The 16,481-nt window shown below is 53.4% G+C and overlaps 9 protein-coding genes across 9 annotated transcripts; 2 read left to right on the top strand and 7 right to left on the bottom strand.

Moving 5' to 3' along the window:
* Nucleotides 1-305: 305 nt before the first annotated feature.
* BD324DRAFT_629870 (Sodium/hydrogen exchanger family-domain-containing protein) lies at nt 306-2,325 on the bottom strand. The gene is made up of 6 exons (XM_022016268.1): nt 1,997-2,325; nt 1,613-1,960; nt 1,407-1,575; nt 1,269-1,370; nt 1,034-1,229; nt 306-995 (listed from the first exon to the last, which is right to left on the bottom strand). The coding sequence occupies exons 1-6, from the start codon at nt 2,103-2,105 to the stop codon at nt 387-389; spliced, it is 1,533 nt and encodes a 510-aa protein (XP_021870146.1). The 5' UTR covers nt 2,106-2,325; the 3' UTR covers nt 306-386.
* A 208-nt stretch (nt 2,326-2,533) lies between these two features.
* On the bottom strand, nt 2,534-3,371 carry BD324DRAFT_581321 (HPP family-domain-containing protein; the record flags this gene model as incomplete). The annotated part of the gene is made up of 2 exons (XM_022013491.1): nt 2,534-2,801; nt 2,854-3,371. The coding sequence occupies 2 exons, from the start codon at nt 3,369-3,371 to the stop codon at nt 2,534-2,536; spliced, it is 786 nt and encodes a 261-aa protein (XP_021870145.1).
* A 206-nt stretch (nt 3,372-3,577) lies between these two features.
* On the bottom strand, nt 3,578-6,203 carry BD324DRAFT_581331 (glycosyl hydrolase family 3 N terminal domain-domain-containing protein; the record flags this gene model as incomplete). The annotated part of the gene is made up of 6 exons (XM_022013492.1): nt 3,578-3,764; nt 3,802-3,939; nt 3,978-4,865; nt 4,900-5,433; nt 5,468-5,680; nt 5,716-6,203. 6 exons carry the CDS (start codon nt 6,201-6,203, stop codon nt 3,578-3,580), a joined length of 2,448 nt encoding a protein of 815 aa, XP_021870144.1.
* A 775-nt stretch (nt 6,204-6,978) lies between these two features.
* Nucleotides 6,979-8,473, bottom strand: BD324DRAFT_629861 (hypothetical protein). The gene is made up of 5 exons (XM_022016267.1): nt 8,339-8,473; nt 8,191-8,299; nt 7,840-8,154; nt 7,616-7,800; nt 6,979-7,581 (listed from the first exon to the last, which is right to left on the bottom strand). The coding sequence occupies exons 1-5, from the start codon at nt 8,359-8,361 to the stop codon at nt 7,230-7,232; spliced, it is 984 nt and encodes a 327-aa protein (XP_021870143.1). The 5' UTR covers nt 8,362-8,473; the 3' UTR covers nt 6,979-7,229.
* On the top strand, nt 8,474-8,987 carry BD324DRAFT_682153 (hypothetical protein). Its single transcript, XM_022019139.1, has 3 exons — nt 8,474-8,669; nt 8,707-8,845; nt 8,882-8,987. Exons 1-3 carry the CDS (start codon nt 8,489-8,491, stop codon nt 8,976-8,978), a joined length of 417 nt encoding a protein of 138 aa, XP_021870142.1. The 5' UTR covers nt 8,474-8,488; the 3' UTR covers nt 8,979-8,987.
* A 1-nt stretch (nt 8,988) lies between these two features.
* BD324DRAFT_629856 (armadillo-type protein) lies at nt 8,989-11,427 on the bottom strand (the record flags this gene model as incomplete). Its single annotated transcript, XM_022016266.1, has 8 exons — nt 8,989-9,247; nt 9,284-9,500; nt 9,534-9,754; nt 9,787-9,867; nt 9,901-9,977; nt 10,011-10,770; nt 10,808-11,046; nt 11,086-11,427. Coding segments are annotated over 8 exons (2,180 nt in total), but the record flags the coding sequence as incomplete, so codon positions are not given.
* A 27-nt stretch (nt 11,428-11,454) lies between these two features.
* BD324DRAFT_602577 (autophagy protein Apg6-domain-containing protein) lies at nt 11,455-13,579 on the top strand. Its single transcript, XM_022013949.1, has 5 exons — nt 11,455-11,598; nt 11,636-12,330; nt 12,365-12,679; nt 12,715-12,930; nt 12,965-13,579. Exons 1-5 carry the CDS (start codon nt 11,524-11,526, stop codon nt 13,194-13,196), a joined length of 1,533 nt encoding a protein of 510 aa, XP_021870139.1. The 5' UTR covers nt 11,455-11,523; the 3' UTR covers nt 13,197-13,579.
* BD324DRAFT_651917 (hypothetical protein) lies at nt 13,207-13,560 on the bottom strand (the record flags this gene model as incomplete). Its single annotated transcript, XM_022018413.1, has 1 exon — nt 13,207-13,560. One exon carries the CDS (start codon nt 13,558-13,560, stop codon nt 13,207-13,209), a length of 354 nt encoding a protein of 117 aa, XP_021870140.1.
* Nucleotides 13,568-16,456, bottom strand: BD324DRAFT_629852 (Golgi transport complex subunit 5-domain-containing protein). The gene is made up of 14 exons (XM_022016265.1): nt 16,265-16,456; nt 16,196-16,225; nt 15,814-16,162; nt 15,631-15,779; nt 15,437-15,596; nt 15,288-15,403; nt 15,181-15,255; nt 15,068-15,146; nt 14,915-15,035; nt 14,612-14,882; nt 14,408-14,575; nt 14,157-14,374; nt 13,904-14,122; nt 13,568-13,869 (listed from the first exon to the last, which is right to left on the bottom strand). Exons 1-14 carry the CDS (start codon nt 16,430-16,432, stop codon nt 13,602-13,604), a joined length of 2,391 nt encoding a protein of 796 aa, XP_021870138.1. The 5' UTR covers nt 16,433-16,456; the 3' UTR covers nt 13,568-13,601.
* Nucleotides 16,457-16,481: the final 25 nt, after the last annotated feature.

Genomic DNA, 16,481 nt, shown 5'->3' with positions numbered 1-16,481 from the left:
TGGAAATCCATATACTCGTCAATATCGTGAACAGGGCAACGGCTATCATGACTGATTCACGGAGAGTCAGCATTGGAAGACGGTACGCACTGGATGAGATCCGCTCACGAAGGATCCTCAGCCGGTCATGTCGCTCGGCGACTTTCATCCCTTTCTTCATGCTCTTCACTAATTCTCCACCGACAACTTGGTCTGCCGACAACGAGGTAGCATTTCGCTTTCTCCTTGGACGATCAGCTGGTTTTGACATGCCTCTATAGCTTGGATGCAGTAGTGGGAAACGTTGAGATGCCCGACTCTAGTGAACGTGATGGTCGCAAATAGAGCGGCGCCGACCGCCGGACCGACCCGAATATGCATAGAATCTATGATAAAGGTAGGTAGGTCTAGTGTGCCGACTCTGGCTCGTCCCCTCGTCCAACTTCACTACTCGCGCGACCGTCAAGCGTTCCGAATCTGACCATGGAAGGACCAGGCGTCATGGTCGGTGTCCTAGTAGACATTGGCGTTCCAGACCGGGGAGGTGTGACAGGTTGCGAGCGAATGCCGCCAAGAGGTACGGGGGGAGGCAATCGTGAAACTTCATTGGTGGAAGGAGCTCGACTGCCCGTGTTCCTCGTGATCGTCCTGGCCCTTTGAAAACCTTTGCCTACTGGGATTGTGATGCCGTGGACGACTATCGACGTGAAGATCAGGAAAAGATTGACGGGGTAGAGGACGTTTCTCAAATGTTGTCTTGTGCCGTCATCTGGCAGCTCTTCCAATGCCACTTGGGTGTAGAACAATGCTCCGACTCCTATGGGTCCGAAGAATCCTGCAAACAGGGATTCGCGCCATGTCGGCAGGGTAGGTATAAAATGGGATAGAGCCAAGACCCAAGGGAGTCGACGACAAATCATGACGAGGATACCCAGGACGACCAACCGCCACGGCGTAAGGTTGAATTCAGAGAATTGAGCCCAGGGAAGGATGGCACCGATATAGAGGAATATAGCCTGAACAGGTCAGCTGCTGCCCCAGACGGCACGCTCACAGAGTTGAGCAGCTGATCAATGACATCTTGGAACGCATGGTCCTCAGTCTCGACCCTGAACCAGTCGTCCCAGGTGAAAGAGTTGCCAACCACGAAGCAGCACAGGATATCGTCCGAGCCAAGAATGCCCACAACGCCAAGAGTGAAGAAAGTGAGCGCAATGCCAAAGGCGAGGAATGATTCGTGATCGATGAGACTGAGCGTCAGCGACGAGCCCTAAAATGATTCGACTCACTGTCGCTCCTCACTGAAGCGCAAGACTTTCCGGGCGACGTAACCAATGATCGCGCCGATGATGCAGGATAAGACGATTTCGTAGAGCACGATATTATAAAACCTGAAATCAGCGAAAGACAAAAATAATGTTTCTCACCATTCGAGCACGGCGCCGCCCACAGTGTGCCAAGGATGAGACCGTTCATGGATTAATATGAGGTACAGAGGGATGTACAGGAAAGGATAGCCTAGTCCATCGTTGGCGCCTGCTTCAGCGACGATGATCTCGCGGACATGAACAGGGACATGCATCTCGGCGAATCGACCTGACGTCAGCATGGGATGCACCTGGAAACCCCCCACCTTTGCAGATCGCGTTTGCCAAGACTGGATCGGTTGGCGTAACGCAAGCTCCGATGACCAGAGCTTCGAGGAACGTCAAGCCTGGTATCATTGCCCAGACCAACAACGATGTGATGAACCAGGCGGTGGTCATGATCGGCCCTAAAAGAGTCGTCAAGCTTATCCAATTTTTTCTCAGATATGCTTTGGGGAGAGAGATTCCAGTGAATAAGACTTGAATGGCGATGATGATCCTCGCGACCTGTAGAGTCAAATAACTCGGATCGGCTGACCAGCTGTTTGGATTGAACCATCCTAGTGATATGGGCCCGAAAATGATCCCTGCAAGCGTCGAGAGCAGCGTCTCGGCTGACAGTCAGCAAGGCATAGGTGGCTCTATCTTACCGATGAAGAGTTTTTCCTTGAGAAAGAAACTGACGAGACCAATGACAATGACATACCCACCACTGACGGCGAGCGCGAGAGATGTCTTGGTGATGTCGAGCGCGACCATGATGGTGAGCCGGGCTGGCTATCTCGAGCCAAGATAAAGGGTGGGTGTTATTCTCCGATCAGGGATAAAGCAGAGACGTCGGAGCAGAGCGGGATGCAGCGCATAGAGTCGTGGACAGGTCGCAGCATACAAGGAGCAGGGTTCGATGCGAGAGGTTACAAGGATGCGGGTGCGACCTAGTAGGCCGAGCGTTGTAGGTGGAAGCCAGGGAGTATATAGGTAGTGGAACGTATCCAAGCCATTCCTGCGAATTTTCATTTTTAACCTGAAAATCGGGTCCACATGATCTGATGGCATGGTCACTCAAGGTAGCTATAGGAAACGGGAGCCGCGCTCCTCGCCCACATTTGTCCTCGACGCAGGTCTGTTTGTGTATACAGATGTGAGGCGCTTGGGGCAGTATGAATTACAACAGATGCATGTTCGAGTCAAGCTTGCCCCGCTATATCCCGCTTGGTCCGCTCCTGATCGCCATTATCATGTATCCCCTCTTTCACTTCAGGTGGATTGTTAGGCTTGGGTGGAGGCGGCGCAGGCTTGACCCAGTACATTGGGTACCTCTTCCTGCCCACATTGTTATTGATCAGCCCCACACCGAGCATGATGAGACTCGATACGATGATGACGGGTAAGTAGTGCCATGAGAGTCGGACAACAGAAGGTGATACAGCTGCTAGAAGGGCTGTCGCACCGGCTCTAAGAAGATTTTCATCAGCTATCATCGTCGTCGTTTTCCCTCTTGACGTACGGAGGATGTATGACCCCTAGCAGATCCATAGCTAGGAGTGCCAGGGCCATGGATAGACAGCCATTGACAATCACCACGACGTGAAAAACGCCTCTGTCCGCTTCATCGACCCAAGCGTGATACCCAGGATCCAGGGCAAATAGCTTGGTGAGACAGACGCCAATCAGGGCAGAGATGAAATGTCCTCCAACGAGGTTCCGAGGTTGAGCAAGAGGTACTTCAAAGGCTCCAAACACGAGGACGGCCGATGCACCAAACGATCCAATGATAATGGGTGAATGATAGACTGACGAGAATGCTGAATGAGGTAGCGTCATGGCTAGTTGAATGAGGAACAGCGATACAAAGGACCCTATGAAGCCAAACATGTACTTTTCCATGATATATGGCAGGTGTGGAAGCCATGCAAAGGGTGGAAAGGGGAGAGGGGACCATGGACCAGTAGGCGTCGAGCGATAGCCCAAGAACCGGCTCACTATGGGCGGCCAGTGCGCTAGGCGATGGGGCTTTGGATTCATGGTGCACCACACCACACCGGATCAGGTCAGCTCCATGCTACGATGGTAGAGGATCGACACTATATAAACACCTTTCGCATTTGCCGGTCACCGGCAAAGGTCCATTCGGGAATTCCCGGGTCTAGCTAGTACACGATGCACATTGTATAGATTGTCCATGACAGGTCATTATGTCGTCTGAATGTCCTTGCGTAATTGCTACATGCTCAGCAGTTGTTTCCGGAGGGACAAAAGGTGGTCGAACATCCTTGGTCAAAGGAACTCTTCGCAACTACCACAGTGAACGTTCCATCCGGAATGACCCAGCTTTGACTAGGAACGTCCCAGATCGACACGTCATAGTTGGACAGGGTGAATTGGATCGTGCTGGTGGCTCCAGGGTCCAGGTTGAGTCTGCCGTATCAGCATCGACCGTGCATAGCCGACTCACTTTGTGAAGTCTCGAAGGACGCGCGGGGGCTCTCCAGCTGAAGCTGGATATTCGAGGTATAGTTGCGGAATATCGCATCCATTGACGGGTCCAACGTTCTGAACCTGAGCTTGAACGGTCCATTGGGGTGCTTGCAATCTAGATATCAGTCAAGGAGTGCATTAAAAGTTACTCACTTGTCAGACAGGAACCCTCCGACGGGAATGCCATCGTTCTCATCCTGCCATCGCTTAGCATTTCCGTTGGACCAGATCTCGACGTTGGAATAATCGAAACTGGTATATGACAACCCAAAGCCAAACTCGAATCGAGGCGTAATGTTGGCAGATAAGAAATGCCTGTAATCAATGTTGAGACCCTCGGCGTAGACGATCTGAGGATGGGGATCTGTCGATTCGTACAAGACTTCTGCGGGGTAATCCGAACGTTGTTTGGCGATTGTGTAAGGCAATCTTCCCGAAGGGTTGTACCATCCGTACAAGACATCCACCAATCCGTTGCCAGATTCCTGTCCTGGAATACCAGCCCAAAGTACCGCGGTGATGTTGGGGTTCTCAATCCATGGTTCAATGATTAATGGGCCAACAGAGTGGACCACAACAACGGTGTTGTTGTTCACTGACGCGGCGGCCTGAACGACGGCATCTCCGTTCAACCAAGCGGTCAGGTTGTTCCGGTCTCCCTGGTTTCCATCGACGGTGATATAGTCTTCACCAGAGTCGGCGTTGATACACACGATAGCCACTTCGGCACCAACGGCGACGCTCATGACTCCGTCAAGGTTCCAATCGTCAAGGTACCAGTTCAGATCTGTACCATCCTTGCGAGCTTGGGTTGCGATGGCCATGAGTGGATCGATCAAGTAGGGAAAATTGGCAGTGCCAGATCCCCAGCCCATAGCCAGTGTACCGCTATCTCCACCACGATCACCATATCCGTTGGGTCCGAGAGGTGACGGACCAGCATCCTCGCCAATCAGGGCGATAGATTTCGGCTGATTGAGGGGGAGACTTCCATCGTTCTTGAGCAGAACGATCGAAGCAGCGCCCATCTCCTCGATGAGTCTATAGGTCAGCCAACGTTATCCTCCTAGCTCACTTGTAGTGATCGCCCTGGACGTTGACATGGGAGTTGTTGATCGACTGCATGGATCTGAACGCGTCAAAGTTGACAGCTGGGTAGCCAGGGGCGTCCTGCCCGACGAGATAATACGCGGCCATGATCCTTTCAGCCATATCGTCCAGTCTCGCAGCCTCGACGGACCCGTTGTTCACCGCTGCGGTGAGGTTTTGACCAAAGTAACTGGTGAGCGAATTGAAGACGACGTCTCCAGGCATGGTCATGTCGAGACCAGAGTTGACCGAGGATACACCCGACATGGTTGCCTGCCAATCTGACATGACATAGCCTTGGAAACCAAAGTCTGTCTTGAGGATCTTGTTGAGGATCTGAGGATTCTGACAGGCCCAGGAGCCGTTCACCTGGTTGTACGAGCACATGACCGAGGCAACATCGGCGGCCACCGCGCGGAGGAAAGGATGCGAATAGATCTCTCTCATCGTCCGATCGTCGATATCGGAGGACTCTGTAGTGCGATAGTGTTCTTGCTCGTTTCCAATAAAGTGTTTGACGCTGTCGTTAGTTTGGAACCGAACAGACTCCTCACCATGCCTGCACACCTGCATCCTGCATGCCCTTGATCGTCTGTTCGCTGGCCCAACCGCTGAGGTATGGATCGGCGCCGAACCCTTCCCAATTTCGCCCGCCAGCTGCCACACGTCCCATGTTGGTCATTGGTCCTAGAGCTACGTTGACTCCTTTTCCCTTGTGTTCTTGACCCATGGCATAGCCTCGTTTGTACATGAGGTCTTTGTCGAATCTGAAGCATCAGCAGGTAACACTGTGTAGACTCACGTTGCGGCGGCGTTGATACCAGCGGGGAAAGCACTGTTGAAGTCTGTATCCCTGACACCGAGGGGAGAGTCCTCCAAGCAGAGGCCTGGAAAGTTTTGAGAAGGAATCGGATTGATGTTTCCGACACAACGCCCGACTTGCCACCCGGCGCCAGTGGTCAGGTTGACCTTTTCTTGTTGTGTCCAGCCCGCAAGTCTGGCTCTGGCTTTCTGATGAGCCGTGACCCAATTACTGGAGATATGGGCGGCATATCCGTCGATAGAGGTGTTCAGAGGGTACGGGAAGGGTTGGGTGACATACTCCCCGGTGGGAGTGGGAACCGCAGCGGCGGTATTGGCAGTCGCCGCGGCGGCACCGGAGGTGGCGCTGGAAGCGGACGAGCTGGTGACACTTGACGTAGCACTAGAGGCTGACGAGCTGGAAACCGCGCTGGATACAGCGCTGGAAGCGGAAGAGCTAGCACTGGAGGATGCAGCGTTCGACGACATGGATGTCATCGAGCTGACCGAGGAGATGGAATTGGAAGCCATGGAAGAAGTTGACAGCATGCTGGACGCCACCGAGCTCGATGTTGGGACGATGCTCGTGGACGTGGAAGCGTCACTCGAGTGGGTGTCATTGGGTGCGAGTGATCCGACACCTTGGCCGAAAGTGAATTCTTCGTTTCGCCGTGACCAATTTGGTCGGACAGCTTGAGCCGGCGCGATGCTCCAAAGGAGCAAGAGGGAGGGAAGAATCATGGCGAAACTGGCTCCCAAGGTGAGCTGGCATTGACGCGAACAAGGGTACGGCGACTCACAATGACAGGAGAATTGTGCCCCCCCCCCCTGATGATATCGAGGGAGATGATGATGATGAACACAACAGAGATAGAGCCAAATTCCCCCGAGTCTTAAGGATTATCGTCTTGCGTGTCAACCAGTGGGGTCAACAATGGCCTTCTGCCAAGGAGGCCAGTGTTGATCCTGACTATCCGGTCAAGCGCGATTCTCTCTGCCCTCATATCCTCCCTCCGATGAAGCCGACCTGCCTCTTAGATCAATCGTCGTAAACGCTAAGAGCCGATACACGCTAGTGGAACATTAAACAGAGACAGGTTCCGTCTAGATGGGTAAACAGTGGTATGTCCAACGAGAGCATGTCGTAGCTTTTGACAAGGTCGACTTTACAACCTGATAGTATAGAGTAGCATGTTTGTGCTTGCAAGTGATCATAGGGTACTTGAGAGAGTGCTGCTACGTTAATAAGCTGCAAAGATTGCGGCGTCACGGAATATTGTGGACACGTGGCGGCGCCATCCCGGAAGGCATTGTCGGAGCCTCGAGAATTGTGCCCCTGCCCCGATCTCGCAAGGGGCAGGGCGACCGAGCCATACACTACGTAAGGACGAACAGGTTCTGCATAAGGACAAACAGGTTCTGCATGGCAGGGGAACGCTGGAGCCGTGATATACAGAACCCAGTCGTTCCACGGCAGAAAGGTGCATCCGCAACCACTGCGCGAGTTCCATAGGCTCATCGACTTCCCCTTCGTCTCCTCTCGGGCGTGTCATATTGTCCGCCAGTAAAGTACCTTCGACCAGCTCTATCCTTCTCCCGTTCGAAATCGTCTGACCAATTTCTGCCGACGACTGTACTCGGCGTGCTATCCCAAGGGTTTTGAGTCTGAGCTTTTGTCTTTGCAATGAGTGCCAAGGCCCGCTGACGCTCTGATTGCTCCCTGGCCATTCGTGCGGTCTGAGGATCGCTCCCAGGTGGCGGGACTCTGACGTGCGGCTTCTTCTGCGCGGTACTAGAGTGCGTAGATAAGAGCGAGGTGATGTGCGTCAGAGGGTCATTGCGAGATTTCGACCGTTGGTCTTTGCGCCTACGGGTCAGCACAAAGTCTGGTGTCAACTCACCTGTCCCTTGCTCTTCTCTCTTCCGCTTGATCGCCCGACTCCCATTCCTCTATACGCCTTAGGTCCTTGTCCGAGTACCAAGGCTTGGTTTCTTTATCCGGTCTGGCAAGGTACATTGTGTAAGGATCTTCCTTGTCTTTGTCCTTTTTCTTTGCCATCTCAGCGAGAGACGGTCCAGCCTCGCTCTGTCTGTCAGCGGGGACTCATCGCGGCTGCCCGCCCACCTTTTCTATATCCGTGAAGAAATTGACATGACCGCCAGATTCCCACTTGATCGCTTCTCTTCCATCACCATCGACATCGTACCCATCCGCTTCTCTCCTCCCATCTCTGGCCTTTCTGGCAGTCTCTGAGGGAAAGTCAAAGTCTAGTCGCTCCTTCCTCTTTCGTTCCTCCTTTTCAGCCTTTGCTTTGGCTTTTCGATGTCTTTCTAGCAGACTTGATTCACCAGGACGCGAGGACGAGGTGGAAGGAAGGTTGTCGTCCAACGAAGGCGATCCAGCGCGACGACGAAGCAGGTCAAGGCGACCGCTTGCTTCCTGGGCTATCAGATTAGTTCGAACGCGAGGACCCACCGCATCAACTCGTCTCTGCTCATTGGCGAGCTCTTCTGCTGCGGCTCTCGCCTCGTCTTCTCGAACGCGTTGCTTGTTCTTTTCCAAGTAAGGATGGTACGATTTGTGTCTGCGGCCATCAGCAGACTTAGGTGACGACAGCGCTCACTGGAGAATCTGTAGCCGGGGCATCGTTATCGTCGTTGCGAGCTGAATGCAAGTATCAAGTCAAAAGGCTGCGGCGACTCGCCAATTCCGGTGATCGGAATTGAAGTAGACACCGTCCAAATAATACTTTGAGACCACACCTCCAACGGCTATGGGCAGACCCAAAGCTCCAGTCAACGACTTGTCCCCATCGACTCTTCCGCCCGATCACAAGCTCGTCATGATCGGTATACCACGGGGATCAGGCAATTTTGAATGTGTGGATCCAGAAGGTGAAGAGAGATTGGTGGAAGTCGGGACAAAGTTGAAGAAGATGGTCTTGATCACGCGAGGTGAGAGATTTCATCTGGATCTGAGCTCAGCGTCTAGGTGACTTTGGTTTCATACGTATTTTTCCACCTTCGCCTGAACCGTCAAAATCGTCCAAAGGGAAATCGAGACTGGTCGGCGAAATTGTCAGTATGATCAGCGCGAAAGAGGTCAAGGCCTGGAAGAAGAGTGGAGAGTGGTGAGATGAAGGTGACCGAGTGGGCTGACGCTGTAGGCCTGAAGGATTTGGTGAGCTGAACCCAACTAGTGAGGAGCAACTCGACGTCCAGGAGGGAGAGGACGATGGATATGAGAGTGATAATAATGATTGATCGTCCTACAACTGCTATACCATGCATCATGTCTTGACTCTTTTCGAAAACAGCTCATCTATCTCGTCCTTTGGCTTCCTCTTCCCCTGCTTGGGTGCCTCGTCATTCACTGTAGACTGATGCGGTTTTTGCATCGCAACATGCTTCTGACGCCATTCGACCGGACGTCGTTGTAGCAGATGTAGGTCTAGCCGTTGTGCTAGGAACCGACCATATTGTGAGCCAGACAGCTCATGAGCGTGCGGAATGAGGCTCTTGCCGATCTTTTCCTGAAGGATCAGCAGTGTACGCATGGCGATACCCACCTTCATATACCCATCGGCCTTTGCCCACATGCTCTCCGCGACATAGCTTCCGCTCTTGTCCATGGCGACCGTAGCGAAATCATTCAGATACGCCATGATGACTCTACGGCGATCCCGGGGAGGAACGGCCGGCGAGTCGAGGATGGCGTCGAGAAGACGGGAAGAGATAGGGTGAGAGGCGTATTTGAGCAACATCTCGATCGGTTGTGCCAGAAGACTGTCGAGTTAGTGATATACTGTATAGACTCACCTATCGATCACGACCGGGCTCTGATCGAGTTTGACGAGTCCCTGAAGCAATAATGAACCCTGCATATTCGGTGCGAGGTCTGATTGCCTGGGTTTAGGCTGGCGACGAGTCTTCCATCCTTCAAGACGGGCGGCCGCGGCGGCCGCTTCCTCTGCGTCTTGATCCACGTCGAGGATTTCGTCCTCTGGCACAGCTTCACCGGCCTGAATGGCTTGATATGCCTGATGTGAGCGGAATATACCTGACCACCCACTGGACATGTTTTCAGCGCCATGAGACAGGGTACCAGTGGCTTGGCGTCCTTCTCGGGTAGGTCCAAAGCCGATCGAATGAGCTGAGTGTCAGCCGAGATGACGTTGTGGCTCACCTGAAGGACCTCGCTTCCACATGGTACATCCACACACCTGGCGACTAGTGCTTGTAGTACACTTGTCCGAGCGGTTTCTGCGGTCAGCTCTGCATCTCTAACGAGCTCACTGATCAGGCTCCGTCCCCCGTTGACCGACTTGCACTCTTTCACGACGCTCAGTATTCCATCCGCATCTAAGCGTGCGACGCCAGAAGCCACCACAAAGTTTGCGAATGGGTGAATGGCGAGCTTGCCAATCTTGCCGTGGAAGTAGAGTCGCCACAATTCCTGGAATATCGGCTCCGGGGCGACCGACAGGATCTTTTCAAAGAGATGAGATCCGATTGGGAAGGAGAGCAAGGACGCGGGATACTCTTTTGGTCTGGCACTGCCATTGGCGAGGTCCGAGACGAGTCCTTCTGTCAAGTGGTCCAAGAGTGATCCCTCGGCCGCTCCGTCGCCGACTTCCAATCCAACGAGCAGCTGGATGGCCGCACTGCCGACTTCGTTGACTCCCATTGACCTCCATTCGACGGGGGAGATGTCATCCTGGAGGGCACGGGTGACGCGTTTGCGGAGATCTATGAGGGTCTGTGGGATGTGACGAGAGACCGAAGCGCTGTGGTCTTCTATGATCGACTTGGTCTTTACGTCGTGACCTTTTCGATACTTTGTACTCTTTTTCGACCGGATGATGTCGTTTTTGGATTCAATAGGCAGTTCTTGATCGGAGCAAATGAGGAAGAGGAGTCGTAGCGGAGGAGAGGCATGAGGGTGGGTGAGGAGAGTCGGGACAAGGGGTTGGATAAACGTCAACAGCGAGGTGAACAACTCTGTCATTGTCCGTAATGACCCAGAGTCTTTCGGAGGTGGGAATATGTCTCTGGCCTGGACTGTCAACACGTATCGGGGGTTAGCCTCTTACCTCTCTATCTAGGGTGTCTGCCGCGAGTCGCAACCAGGTCTGGACGACATAACTCGCGAACCTATGTCGGAGGAGGATCTCCCATTGATCCCCAAACGAATCGCCAATGACTCTGCGTCCCCAGTCTCCAAGCGAAGGCAACAGTCGTTCCAGGACAACGGCCGTGTCTGGATCGGTAGCAGTGGCCAATTCGTTTCCGCGGAGCTCAGCGAGGACGTTGTTCAGGAACATTTGACGGTCTGGGCATGTTAGCGTGTTCAACGACTCTTGGTATTCACCCTCTCGCTCCTCCCCTGTGGACGAGACATTTTGCCAGTCTCGAATCTGATCGTCGACCGTCCTAAAGTACGCTTTGACATCTGGATCAAGGACACCAAAGGGGAACTCGGCTTCTCTCAGATCCCTGCTCCACTCTACCTGCTGTGCCTCCTCTTCGGCTGGCGCATCAAGCCTCGGTGGTGGTCTTTGACCTGCGAGCATCGCGGCTCGAGCCGGATGAATGGAAGAAGGACCGGCATGAGTGGACTCGGTGGATGGCTGGAGTTCCTCATCTGCCTGTTCCTCTTGCGTGAATTTGGGCTTCCTCTTGCCTCTCTTTCTGATCTGTTCTCTGGGCATGGTGAAAAGACAAAGATGCAAAATTGTGTCCAATCTTTCGACATTTATTATTTCCGTCGGAATGAATTTGGCCACCTCGTTCATCCTCACCTTGCACGATGAGCACGACGGCGAGCAGGGACAAGGGCAAAGCAAGGGATGCATCTCATCTCAATTGCCAGCGATGTAACCAAGTGAGCAGGTGGTGCCCGACCTCGAACTGACATCCAGCCGATCCTTCTCGACCCGGCTATAGCCAACCTCAGTCCATCGACGTTTTCGCTCATCACGTCTGCTCTTCCATCCACTTCATCTCAGTCTGCGTTGTCTCCCGCCGACAAGCTAGCAGCTCTGCCTCCGGCCTCTCAGCCAGGTGCCAGGATTTGGGCAGCAGCGAATGGGTTTGCGAGCCGACATCAAGCGCATCACAATGTCGCCGAGTCCTTCGTCCTCTTGTCCGACTCTGTCATGCATCCGACCCCGAGTCTGTCAGCCGGGCCATCATCGGGTCAGAATCCCAGCCCGGCGCTGGCAGCCAACCTCCACGCGATACTCTCCTCGCGGACACCGATATCTCATCCGCTGTGTACCGAGTGCACTGCCATGCTTCAGTCTGAGTTACAGAGAGAGCTGGAAGAGTTGACAAGGGAGAGGGATGCGTATCTGGCATTTGAGAAGGGAATCGCGAAGAATAGAGACTCGTTGAGGTCGAGGCGGCGAGCCGAATCGGAAACGCTTGGCGAACATGACCTCGAAGGGACAGAGGAAGAATGGCAAGCTCTGCATCGCAGGAAAAGAGAATTAGACGGGGAGGAGGAGGCGCTGAAGAAGGTTCTAGTGGAGAAGGAGAAACAACTGGCCAAGATGCGGCAAGAGGAGGAGAGAGTTAAGTTGGAGGAAGAGGAGATGAAGAGGGAAGAAGACGCGTAGGTCGATGAGCGTTCTGAGCTGATCATCAAGGTTTCTCCTTCGTCACTCTGCCCTCCATTCGGAACGAAAAGCTCTGGTTAATAAGCTCCACTCTGCTCGGACCCATCTGTTGCTCTCTCAACGCTTGCTACATCATTTAGAAACCACCAACGTCTACAACGACGCCTTTCAGATCGGTCATGTCCCAGATGCTTCGGGGAAGAATGGCCTGACAGTGGGTACGATCAATGGACTGCGGCTGGGTGGTCGGCCAATGGCGGACTGGGATGAGATCAACGCAGCATGGGGCCTGGTCGCTCTGTGCATCGATCGTATCGCGGTGAAAGTGGGCTGTACATTTGAGCGGTGAGCGCGCGGCAAGAGTAAGCTGTTGATGTCAGATACAAGATCATGCCATTGGCTTCATTCTCTCGGATCGAAGAGCTGCCGCCCAATAAGGCGGTGTACGAGTTGTACGCCTCGTCGGATTTATCACCTGCCAGGTTGCTGCAAAACCGACGGTTTAACTACGGTTTAGTGGCGTTACTCGACGTCCTGAAGCAGCTCGTGGATTTCGGTCGGCATCACGACAGAGGATGGGGAGTGGGGAATATTGAGTGAGCAATGATCATGTCTGGAGGCTAATGTAAGGATCCGAAAAGATCGTATCAATGGTCACTCGATCCGATTACCAGGAATATCCGCCATGCAAATGCCCGCTCTACCGTCGATGTCTATCATGGGTCTCGGTGCAACTCTGTCTACAGAGACCAACGATGGATCAGGTGATGAACAATGGACGAAAGCTTGTCGAGGTGTCTTGGCAGTGTTGAAGAGGATTTTGGTGGTAGAGAGCGAAGCGGATAGAGCGGGAAGGGCGTGATTAGAATCCGCTACTGGACGGGTCCCCAGATGCCATTGACAAGCTCTTCGACCATGCTCCACGCCTTGTAGATCCTCCACTGTTCGTCAAATTCGTAAAAGATGATCTCCCGTAGGTGTCTCTGGCCTGCTGTGATGCTCAACCTCGAGGCGACTTTACGATCCTGCACATCTGTCATCAGATCATCCACCTCGAACGTGGTGTGCGGCCAGACGAGCTTGCAATATCCATCTGGATCCAGTTGCCTCCCGGTGTGCAGTATGTGAGAAGCAAGGTATTTCTCCTTGAGAAGGTCAAAGTCGCCTTTGTTCAGCGTCGAGATGTATGCTCGATAGTGGGCTTCGAGGTCACTGGCAGGGGACATGGTCAAATGATAAGAGTGGGAAATGCATAAAAATGCCTCCGCTACTCTGCCTGCGCCAACACCTCTTTTATCAACGCCGCAGTATCGCCCTCCACCGCTTGATCGTTTACAGCTTTCTCCAGCAGATCCAACTGCTGAGCAGGCTCATGCTTTTGCAACCACAAGACATACTCTGATTCAGTCCAATGATGGACTTGATGTGGCAGAAGCAAGGGCGATAAGACAATGATGTGATGGAGGATGATGAGGGGTGGCAGGTGGACCGTCTCGACAGGATTGGTCAAAGAAATGTCGGAGAAGAGCAGTTGTCTAGGCATTAGATAGGCATTTTTCTGGTGCCCACCTGAACGCCCGCAGGGCCAGATACTCCTCTCCCACTTGGTCTATCTTTACCCCGCCACGTTGTCCTTGGATCTGTCCAACAGTTAACAAGCTCGACACGCCCACCTCGAGCTCTGTCATATCGCCCGTCAGCTTGAGTTTGCCGCTCTCCCCCAGCGGTCGAGCGATACTGGCGTGAACGAGGAATGTCCGTAAGATGTATCGGCTCAGTTCGAGGACCCTGCAGGTCAGCGGACCCTACGTCGTGATCTCACTGTTCCCTCATGGCATCGCCCAAAGACATTCGCCCAAGTAGCTCCCCCTTGATAAAAGCAATCTTGTCGATCAAGTCTTCCATGTATGCATTCCCTCCCATGTGTTCGACAGGCTTGGCAAAGTCGACCTTGTGAAGCCGTGAGAGGATGGACGACATTTCCCGCTTGATCACAATGTCCAAGGCGGCGAGGATTCCCTTGTAGGATTTCTCGTACGCCTCTACGTCAGCTTTGTCCAATCAATCGCTCACTTCGATCGCGGGAAGGACTATCTGCCAGATGTTTGGTGTGAACTCTTGCTGGACAAAGAGCAGATTGTATCGACAATGGTAAATACAGCTGACCAATTGGGCGTTGAGCGACTGAGCAGGTGTAGCCTGAGGTCCAATTACAGACGTGGCTGTGAAATCTCGCACCATCTGCCGTCAGGTCCATAAGTGTGGGGATGGACTCACTGCTCCTTCGAGCTTTCTCAACAGTGTATCGAGCACCTTGACGGCGTTCCTCGCCACTGTTCTGGCGAGCAGCGGGTCAAATCGTGCCGAGTCGAGCTCGTTCGTCACGACTCTGGCGATGCTGACACCTTCCGCCGGACCAGGAGGGACCCCTCGACCCGACAAAAAGGTCGTCGCTGCGTTGACAATGTCGTTCATTCGGGTAGTCGAGCGCGTCAGGTAGAGTGTCTCAAAGACAGCCACCGAGCGCAACACCAATACGGCCTCGGTACTGTTTGTCAGCCATGTTGATGCAGGATTTACCTTTGATGCTCTGTCGTGTACACGGTGTCTGTATGTACCGCGATCTTGGCAAAGAAGTCGTGAAACAGTCGCAACAGTCGAGGGTATCCAGCGCTGAGCGCTTGCTGAAGCCAAGCGGAGGCTGACGTGAGCGCACGCAGCTGAGTCTCTTACATTTCGTCTCCTTGCTCTGAGTTTCAAAGGCTTGAGCCAGGTTGGTCCAAAAGGTGAAACTGGGTTTCTCGTCGAGGCTCTGGTGGTCAGTTTGGTCGGGAACTTTTGTTCACCTTCATGACCTCGGTCAAAAAGTCCACATTCGAAGCGTCTTTCTTCAGCTTGAGAACCTTTTCCAGCGTGTACACCTGATGTCAGGCATGTCACCAGTCTTCCTCACCTTGATGCAGGCGTTGGTGATATCCTCCATGACCCGTCCGAGGCGACTCCACAGGACCTTAACCCATTGGTCCTTAGTCGAATTGGTTGGCTCCGTAGCAGAACGAAATTTGATCGCAGACGAGTCAGCCATGTCATCGGAAGGCTCACCTTTCCCAGCCACCTCTTTTCCAATCGCTGCAGAATCGAAAGCTCGTTGTATACGGAGGGTGACAGCATCGTTGAGATCGGCTAAGAGATTGGACACGAGGTCCGGCAGGAGACGAAGGTTATGAGCCGTTTGCAGCGATGAGGAGAGGAGGGCTTGGTTCTGAACGTCAGCATTCTCCCGCGTGTCAACTCACTAAATCTGCAAGACCAGCTACTACCATGCTCTCCATCTCCTGTATGATGGTATCTCTGGCTCTATCGATTTTGGGTATTTGAGCTCTGCAGACTTCGAGTGATTGCAAGGGGACCACATCCTCGTCCGGAACGGGTTCAAGCAGGGCATCTGCGTCAAATGATGGTCTGTTGGGGATGCTCACCTAGCTCTGCTACGCTCAACGCGGCTTTTGCCAGCTCCCTCCCACCCTCGTCTTCATTAGTCGTCTTGCTGGCTTCTAAAGCTACCTTGACCTGCTCCATTTGGTTTTCTAGCCTCCGCACCACCAGTACATAACGAGCGGCCCGTCTAGTCAAGTCGGACGCGCGTGTCAAGACCTGGATGCGGCGAACGAGGAGAGCTAGATGCTCATAGGGCTCGTGGATTTTCGCGTGGAGTCTGTCGAGAGAGGAGGAGAGGGAAGTGAGAGAGGAGCGAATGGGGGAAAGATGGGAGGAGAGGGACAAGGACGTAGTCAAGTGAGCCAGGAGGAGTGGGTGGGAAGAGGTGATCTTATGTTAGGTCTGTCATTCGGAAGTTCTTACCTCGCGTCGTAGCTGCTTCGTCACATCTTCCTAGGCGGTGTGAGTGCGCGCGCTATGAGCTCGACGTACAATTCCATAGTTAAGCTTGGCCAGCTCAAGCCCGACGTCCCCTTTTTCGTCACTCTTCTTCGTTGGCTGAGGTTTGTCTGGATCGTAGTTTTGGCCAGCTAGCACAGCGTTCGCATACGCATTGACATCAAAGTTGTCTGATAGGAACGGTCCCTCGTCTATCTTCATGACGCTTCGATGGAGGTACAAGAGGAACCGGGATTCCGGAAATCATCAA

This window comes from Kockovaella imperatae, assembly GCF_002102565.1.
Source record: "Kockovaella imperatae strain NRRL Y-17943 chromosome Unknown BD324scaffold_9, whole genome shotgun sequence".
Lineage (NCBI taxonomy): Eukaryota > Fungi > Basidiomycota > Tremellomycetes > Tremellales > Cuniculitremaceae > Kockovaella > Kockovaella imperatae.
This window is presented reverse-complemented; position numbering and strand designations above follow the sequence as displayed.

Excerpts from the sequence above, each read along its gene's own strand:
- BD324DRAFT_629870 (XM_022016268.1), bottom strand. The coding sequence starts at position 2,105 with ATGGTCGCGCTCGACATCACCAAGACATCTCTCGCGCTCGCCGTCAGT. Across the intron at positions 1,371-1,406 it reads GGCGGCGCCGTGCTCGAATG|GTTTTATAATATCGTGCTCT; the intron begins GTGAGAAACATT and ends CGCTGATTTCAG. Across the intron at positions 1,230-1,268 it reads CGCTTCAGTGAGGAGCGACA|TCTCATCGATCACGAATCAT; the intron begins GTGAGTCGAATC and ends GCTGACGCTCAG.
- BD324DRAFT_629861 (XM_022016267.1), bottom strand. The coding sequence starts at position 8,361 with ATGCCCCGGCTACAGATTCTCCA. Across the intron at positions 7,801-7,839 it reads TCTTCACGGATATAGAAAAG|AGCGAGGCTGGACCGTCTCT; the intron begins GTGGGCGGGCAG and ends GCTGACAGACAG. Across the intron at positions 7,582-7,615 it reads GAGAGAAGAGCAAGGGACAG|GCGCAAAGACCAACGGTCGA; the intron begins GTGAGTTGACAC and ends GCTGACCCGTAG.
- BD324DRAFT_682153 (XM_022019139.1), top strand. The coding sequence starts at position 8,489 with ATGGGCAGACCCAAAGCTCCAGTCAACGACTTGTCCCCATCGACTCTT. Across the intron at positions 8,670-8,706 it reads GATGGTCTTGATCACGCGAG|GTGACTTTGGTTTCATACGT; the intron begins GTGAGAGATTTC and ends CTCAGCGTCTAG. Across the intron at positions 8,846-8,881 it reads TGGAAGAAGAGTGGAGAGTG|GCCTGAAGGATTTGGTGAGC; the intron begins GTGAGATGAAGG and ends CTGACGCTGTAG.
- BD324DRAFT_602577 (XM_022013949.1), top strand. The coding sequence starts at position 11,524 with ATGAGCACGACGGCGAGCAGGGACAAGGGCAAAGCAAGGGATGCATCT. Across the intron at positions 12,331-12,364 it reads ATGAAGAGGGAAGAAGACGC|GTTTCTCCTTCGTCACTCTG; the intron begins GTAGGTCGATGA and ends CTGATCATCAAG. Across the intron at positions 12,931-12,964 it reads TGGGGAGTGGGGAATATTGA|GATCCGAAAAGATCGTATCA; the intron begins GTGAGCAATGAT and ends GGCTAATGTAAG.
- BD324DRAFT_629852 (XM_022016265.1), bottom strand. The coding sequence starts at position 16,432 with ATGAAGATAGACGAGGGACCGTTCCTATCAGACAACTTTGATGTCAAT. Across the intron at positions 16,163-16,195 it reads CGAAGCAGCTACGACGCGAG|ATCACCTCTTCCCACCCACT; the intron begins GTAAGAACTTCC and ends ACCTAACATAAG. Across the intron at positions 14,375-14,407 it reads TAGTCCTTCCCGCGATCGAA|GCGTACGAGAAATCCTACAA; the intron begins GTGAGCGATTGA and ends GCTGACGTAGAG.